The sequence below is a fragment of the Chaetura pelagica genome, unplaced genomic scaffold, assembly GCF_000747805.2.
Source record: "Chaetura pelagica isolate M959 unplaced genomic scaffold, ChaPel_1.0 scaffold117, whole genome shotgun sequence".
Taxonomy (NCBI): domain Eukaryota; kingdom Metazoa; phylum Chordata; class Aves; order Apodiformes; family Apodidae; genus Chaetura; species Chaetura pelagica.
Genome location: NW_009954185.1, coordinates 8,565,034 through 8,573,195, shown reverse-complemented (window position 1 = coordinate 8,573,195; position 8,162 = coordinate 8,565,034). Strand labels below are relative to the sequence as shown.

The window sequence follows — 8,162 nt, the reverse complement described above, 5'->3', positions numbered from 1 at the left end:
AACTGGTTCTGGCTCTGATAACACCCACTCTGTATTCTTTGCCTTGGAAAAAAAAAAACCCAAATCAAAAGTGTACACAAAATAAAACACAGCAAATAAATACGAGCATTGAGCTCAAAGGCTGTCTAAGCATCACTGTTCAGTTCATACTGGATTCTTACGACTACAGCTTCTATGTGAAAAGCCTGTTCTCATAAGGACAGTTATTAAAGTTACAAGAAATACCATTATTGAAAGCAAGCTGCTTTCAAACCACTGAAGAGGACCTGTATTCCCCTCTCAGGAATTTCAGTATGTTTACCACTCAAAAAAACAAATTGTATTTTAATTGTGCTTTAGATTTATTTATTCTATGTATTAATCGTCTTTACCCATAACAGTAATACAGTACAGGAAACCTGGATCATTTATTTACATATAATCACCAAGCCTTCTACCCACAGTAAGCTCTTGCACTTCTAATTTTCTAACAACTTTTGATTGTGAGTTGTCCTTCCAAGTCTGCATGACGAGTCCTCCCTCTTCCCTCAGATGCATCCTCAACAGGCAGATTTGTGACCTGGTCACAATATTAGGTTAGTATTATCTTTTCCATCAGTGCTGTGCCACTGCAGGTCATGCTTATTCTTTCCTAAAACTTCAATCTTAAAACTTCCTGACATCTCTCTCAAAACATCCATACTCAAATAATCTCTTGCCCTGGGGTACATAGACTGTTTGTCTCTCTTTTCCTGCCTCTGCAGCTATCTGAAGGGTTTGCTGTGAAAATTTACTTTAACCTACCCATACATTCTCTTCTATTTGGGTCATTCTAAATTATCACCTTAGAAAGTGGTTCACATCCAGGAAGAATTTTGACACCCAGGAAGGTGAAGGAAAGCAGATAAACATTAACTCACTGATCTACCCTTTCTTTACAAATTTTTGTTTCAGGGTTTAACCTTCATCACAGAACACAGAGCTAGCTTAAGTATTTAGAAAGCTAACATGAATTAAATACAGATGATCTAACCTTGGGAGAAACATGGGATGCAAAGAAATCTTCCTCTTTCTTTTGAGGTGACACAGGTGGCATTCCACATCCATCTGTCCACAGCTAGAGTAAAAGAGAGAGAGAATTTTAAAGGACAAGTACAAGAATATATTATTTTTCAAATCCAGTAATCTTAAAACTACCTTTTAAAAATTATTCAGGATTGAAATGTATTGATTTTTTTCCCCAGCACATTATTTTTCCTTAAAAGTTTATTCGAGCTTTAATATATGACATTCCTATTTTTTTTCTTATTTCATGCACTTGTGGTGTGTTTCTTTAAATTACCCATCTCCTTCCTAACAAAATGCTCAGTATAAGCTGTGCTGCAGTAATATTGTCAATATTCAGTATCACTAGTGCTTTGTAACAAATAGGTTTTTTCATATTCTCATAGAAGGTATTTCATCATATTCTTATTTTGCCCACAGGAAAAAAACCACAACAACAACCAAAAAACATAAATGAATATGAAATGAATAATGAAAACATAACACTAGCAGTCACTGGAAACAGTTTTCAGAATTGTATCAGTGTGGTCTAGTACTGTGGGATCAAAAATAATGATCATGATAAAAAATAATTACCTCTATCAGAAAGGTTACTGAATGTACAACTAGCTTACCTCATCATTTACAATTGACTACCATTAAGTTACAGAACAGTATTTCTAATGTGTGACAGGGAAGTGCATGGTTGGTACTAAATGTAATTGTCTGAATAATTTACTTGAGGAATTCAGATAGCACTTAATTACGTAAACTTGCAGAACATAATTTTAAAAACATATTCACTGATTTTTTAAAATAAGAAATACATAAGCAACCTCAAAAAATTGGATGGAAACTGTAATTGAAGCAAGAAAATAACAGTTCTCCAGAAAGACATTTTGAGAACTTACCATTAATTTAAATGCACATGGTATATTTACTTGAACATGTTTCACATATAAAGCTGTTTAGTAACTAAAAAGAAGTAGTCTCTGAAGTTAGTGATGTGAACTATATTGTCTACAACTTTTATAATATATAATTCTTATAATTCCATTAAATTTCATGCTATTTGATGCACAGATTGGAAAAAAAAACACAAGCCTTCTTGCTTTTCTTTTAATTCCCATTCATCTGAGGAGGTTCAAATGAATCAGCCATGGACTTTAACAAGCTGAATTAAACAACCTAAACACGCTTTCTGTGTACGCAGAAGACTTGTCAAACTTAACACCTCTGCAAACTAATTCTGCAGACTTTGCTAATAAATTCCTCCTGTCCGCAACCTAGTGTTTTGACAGCATGCATGAACTGTCTCAACCTTTTTAACGAAGAACAGCAAGTTTAGGATACACATAACTTGCTAATTTTTCATATATTATTTTTGTAGTGGAAAAAGGCAAAAGCACACATTCCCACTTCAAATCAAATCCCACTTAAATTACAAATATTATGCAGTTACTTCTGTGCACTTCTACAGAATCACAGAATCACAAAGGCTGGAAAAAACCTTTAAGATCACCAAGTCCAGTTATATTTTTACCTGCTGTGTTTCTCAAGTGTAATTCAGTTTCAGATAAGCAAAACCACAAGCCCTATGTAGTTTATGGAGAAGCGCTGACATTTTTGTCATGCAATACCACTAGTATAATTTTGCGGCACTCCTGCAAAGAAGTTTCCATTTTGAAGAACACCTGAAGCTTCTGCCTAGAACTCCTCCAAGTTACTACAAATGTTAAAATTAATGTTTTTAATCATGCAAAAACTATCCTGAAATATCTAGTTGTGCTCTACCTCAGTATTCTTTTTCCAAACAAAAGATACAAGCTACAAAGACTTTTGCTGCCCGGCCTGCCTATTCACTGCAATGTGTATAAGTACCACCTGAAAACAAATAATTTTTTCCATTACCAATTATGGCCTTAAAATAACTCCAGGGGGAAAGAATATAAAGTTTTTCAGAAATCTTAATGACAAAGGACACACTCTACTCACATCAGTCCCATGCTTTCTTGTTGCCTGTGTTGCAAGAGATTTAATCTTCTCCTTATACAGCTGAGCAGCACGACTGTTATACTTTGCATTGGTATCATTTGTTGTGCATCCATGTTGATGGAAAAAAGCAGTCTATGAAGCAGAATAGAAAACACTATGAGAAACAGGTTTAAAAACGAATGCCATTTAACATAAAAATACATGGCAATGCAGCAAAACACTCTGCTCCTCTGCCTATATCTAATATTTTAAAATATGAAGTCTAGGCATATCTCCAAAATCAAACTCAATTCTGGCAACCTTTTTATGTATAAAAAACACAACAGAAAATAAAACAAAACAAAACACATTGATGGGATATTTTAGAAGCATGTACAAAACCCAAACTTGCCATCATCCACAATGAATCCTAGCTCTGAAATTAAAGTGTAGAAAGGAAGAGGTAAAATTGATTGCAAATACCTGTCTGTGCTTCAAAGGACACTCCTGATATACTAAAAGGCATTGCTTGGCTTCATCTCTAGCATGCTAAAGGAAACAATGTATGCTCAATAGAATCAAAATGATTGTACAAAAATGGTCTTCCTTCAAAAGAAAAGCGTGTGTATACACATTTATGTACCCAGATACATTTATATGCTTTTGTATTTATATAAAATTGTAAATGAAAAATGCTATTCCAATTTAGGATCTTAAATCAAAAGTAAATCAATACATTTATGTAAGAGTTTCTCAAGTTATTTGGTCAAAAGATCAAACAAGTAATTTTTCAGTACCTAGAATTGACAGCAAATCATACCATACATTCTTGCATGGCAGAACACGTCTGACTGCTACAGTAAAAAAATCAGTAACTTGCTGATAGGATCAGCAAGTCTAGATAACCTAAGGCTAAGACATCATAGACTGCAATTGCAAAGCATAAATCTAGTGTACAAGTACCAGACTTTGTAGAAAAACTGAGCAACAACCATGCAGGACAGAGGTAATGACAGTGAACTTCTGTGGTTACAACAGAAACAGTGAAACGTAGAATCACAGAATTGTTTTAGTTGGAAAAGACCTTTAAGATCATCATCTCCAACCATTAACCAAGCACACTGCCAAGTCCAGCACTAAACCACGTCCCTGGGCACCACATCTACACTCATTTAAATACCTCCAGGGATGGAGACATCACAGACATCAAAACACTTGTGCATTTTTGTATTTAATTATATACAACCATGAACTTGATTATTAGAGTTTTTTGTAAACCCTCATTCAAATCATCGTAGAGATTTATTCTGAAAACAAAAGGAACTAAACCCACCAGATTTTCTAGCAGTCTGATACATGGCCATGAAGCTCAGGACTGCTGTTACCGAAGATTCAGCATCATCAGGCAATTACAGAATACAAATTATGAATCTTAATCTGACAGTGCTTCTAAACTGTAGTTTAGTAAAAGTAAAATTTGGCATTTTAGATCAAAATGGGAAATTTTTTGAATGCCATTAGAAAAAAAAAATATGTTAATTTTACTTTTAAAAATACACAGACAGTTTTCTAAACTGGTCTTTAAAGTTTCACATACTAAGCTTCCTAGAAAATCCAAAACAGGCCACTGTGAATTTGAGGTATTTAAGGAGTGGCCCTGAGTATATTACACGTCTTGGTACACTGAATGATAGGAAACTGTGACATCCAAACAGAAAGACAAAACCTCAGAAAATTATATAAGTTTAATGTCATTCTTCTGGTAATATGCTTTCTAAGATTAACTGAAGCATTTTCAAACTTTGCCATCTCTTCTTTCCAACTGCCTTAAACTCTTTCTAGAGCAAAGTTTATGTAGTTTAAACAAAGCTTTTAAGCCTTTGGTTGAAAAAGAAACTATTTTCATCCAAAATCTTCCCTCTTCTGATTTGTCAAAACTGTGATTTTTATGTGCTAAGTGGCATAACAGAAATTCCATGAGTAAATTTAGATAACAGAAGAATTATTGCAGAAATACTTCAGAAGGTGTAACTTAGAAAAAATAGGCAGAAAAAAAGAGGGAGAAGACACCATGAAACTGCTCAGATATGTAAGCCAGAGATAGTGACCTGCTGAATGCCTAATACAAACAAAAAAGCTTGATGGGAAATTGCAGAAGGGGAAGACAAAAAAATAATGATCCTGGATTCATACTTTTTTTGTATGAAAATCGGAAAAATACCAGAAAAATCAGCAGAACATTAAAGTTTTAGACTTGAGGAAAGCATACTGTTAAGAAAATTGTCAAGAAAAAAAAAAGCCAATGGAAAGCAAGTTTGGGTCCAGTTCCTTAAAGAAACAACACTAAGGAAAAAGCACAAATTAATTAAGATAAGGGGTAAGCATTCAAGGAATTAGAAAAAAATTAGAAATTGCTTGGAGAGTCTGTATTTTTCAAGACTGGCTATGTCAACTTAGAGAAGCAGTCTCAGTTATTTGTGGTTGATCTTTGAAAAAAAAAAATAAATGGGAAAACAGGGAACATTCTGAAAGAGCCTACAAAGGAAAACATCCTCTTTTTAAAAGGAGATTGAGAACAATGCAGCAGTTAACATAACTTCAATGTAAGAAAATACTGTGTAACAAACTTATTTGTAAGTACATAAAAAATCAAGTTGAAAGTAACAGCCAACATAAAAGTGGCCCACACCAAAACACTCTCTCTGACAGTAGCATGTTTTATCTTAGGTATAAGTCAGATCATGACTTAAGTGTTTCCATAAACCAGGTAAGGAAACATGGTCACAGGAAGATGTCCATAAGCTACATTTACAAGCTGCTGGAAAGCCATCTTTCATCAGCTGTCAATATTTCCCTGTTAAATTAGACACTTACTGACAGATAATGTGATCTGGCCTCTTCAGTGACTTTTATTAATGACTTGTAAGATAAAATACTTGCAGATTATACCAAGACAGAAAAAGTGCAAGTAGTATGGAGGATGAAATTAGCATTCAAAGGATGCCTAAAATCAAAGGATTCTTAAAAATCATGAGGAAAAAAATGATAAATGGACTGGAAAAAAAAATATCTCCAAGATGTGAGCCAATAAGCGCAGACAATAGCTTCCAAGCCTAACAATCCTCAATGTGTAATGCAAATATTCAGGAGTACATACAGCATTTGCATTCCCTCCAACTTGCATGCATCTCAGCTGAAACCAAGACCAGTTGGAATCCAGTTCTGTAGATCTAAACAGAAAGAAAACACTTTTAATGTTATGTCCAAAGCCATCAAAAATCTCTCAACCTTTTTTTCCTGTTTCACAAAATGTTTCTTTCCCCTCTTTTTTCTTATTGTAAAGTGAAAAACATGCATTTAGACGGAAAAATAAATGTGTGACAAAATACAGTGTGCAAAACAAATTAATAAATCTATGTAGAACTGTCACAGTTTTTCAAAATGTAACAGCTTGAAAAAACTGCACCCTCTGGCTGATAGATTTTCCCTTTGAGAAAGTACCAGTAAGGTTTTCAGGAATCACATCTGTACACTGTCAACAGCAGAGGACAATCACATGTAACAGATCAACAGACAATTCCAAAGTCATATCACAACAAAAATCTGGGACCCAGTGAGTATGAGAAGGATTAATTCTGTTATCATTAGGAATGGATTCTTGAGAAGCCTTCTGTAACACTGTCGTATACAGCAAAAAGGCACCAGAGGAATAATTATAGTTCACAGAAAACAGCTGCTTTTACCTACAACCCATTCTTGGATGCATTGCTCTCATTCACTTCAAATAGGACCTTGTGTTTCACATGCCTAAGTATTTATCAGCTCAAAAAGGCCCACAGACCATCTGTTAGGATACTTACCTGAAATGTGACAAGCTCAGGGTGCAGATTTACTGTACCAACTGCTTGAGTTAAACAGCTGCCAAAAGGGGTAGGCCTTCACCCCCCACACTGGCACTCAGGTAACATTATGGTGAACTACTTTCAGGAGGCAAAGACAACAAAATGCCACGTTGCTCCCTCAGCTGCCTTGCTTGGGGGTCAGATCACCTGTATGATCGATAACACTGTAACACTGTTGAAGATACTAAACTAACATTTGCCTCAGTTTTGATTTGGAGAAATTATATCACACTTTAACATGCTTACTCCATTTTCTTCTTTAATTTACAAAGAGACCTGCCAACAAGTGCACATTGCTAACACAACAAGCAGGTAATGGGCATGTGTGCATGGCACAAATTCTACCAAACCCTTCCTATTAACTAATCCCCAGCAGCTATAAGATATATCAAAGCCAATACAACCATTAAAAAGGTCTGAATCAGTAATTGAGAGAAGAATGGGGTTTCCTCTCTGAGCAGGTATCTGGACAAACAAAACCATTAAAAGATGCAATTTTTTTCTATAAAAATATACCAAGTGCTTACCGAATGAAACTCAAATGAACACCAAGAGATCGATGGGTCCCTGAACAATCAATACAGAGGAAAACTCCATATGTTATGCTTGCCCAGCTAGGGTTCTTCGCTCCACAGTCAAAGCATACCTTAACGAAAAAAAAAAAAAAGTGACAGGACTTGAGCGTAACCACGGCTTAAGAGTTGGGCTGTGGGTCACACTAACACCCCCTTGCGGTGATCAAACTTAATTAGCTCATCCCTACAGCATCTGTTGACATGACAACTTCACATTATTCTAACTTAATAAATACAAAAAGCATTGCACAATCTGCCCACGCTTGTGTCTTTGCCCTAACTAGACAGGAGTACATGCCTTGCCAGTTACCAGCTTTAACCAATGTACACAGGGACCACAGGCTGAAAAACCAGCTCAGAGAACCCACACCAGGCTAGCTGAAACACACATTTAAGACAGTACTTCTGGCACTACTGAAATATGAAAGCTTTTAAGAAGTATTTTCCCAAGGGCAGGCTCTCTTCATGACACGCCACTGAGTCTAAGCTTTTCTCAGAATGTACATGTGACTGCAGTTATCAGCAGTACTAATGACATAATTATCTATGTTATCTTATTACCTATACAGAACCCTTGGCCCTTAGAGCAAGCCACTGAAACCCAGCTGTGTGGAGAAAGCATCCATGCTGTGTACTGCTTAGCCAAGCACTCTCTGTCAGACATGACTATTTGTGTGATGTATCACAT

General features: G+C 35.5%; 1 protein-coding gene across 1 annotated transcript in view; it reads right to left on the bottom strand.

Annotated features, from left to right (window-relative positions):
• The window catches only part of ARFGAP3 (ADP-ribosylation factor GTPase activating protein 3), a 33,264-nt gene extending 25,725 nt beyond the window's left edge, over positions 1-7,539 (bottom strand). Inside the window, exons 1-5 of the mRNA XM_010002985.1 lie at positions 7,427-7,539; positions 6,155-6,227; positions 3,019-3,150; positions 1,013-1,096; positions 2-42 (exon numbers count right to left, since the gene is read on the bottom strand). Coding sequence (XP_010001287.1) covers positions 2-42; positions 1,013-1,096; positions 3,019-3,150; positions 6,155-6,181 — 284 coding nt within the window. The 5' untranslated portion in view covers positions 6,182-6,227; positions 7,427-7,539. The remainder of the gene's footprint in view (position 1; positions 43-1,012; positions 1,097-3,018; positions 3,151-6,154; positions 6,228-7,426) is intronic.
• Positions 7,540-8,162: the final 623 nt, after the last annotated feature.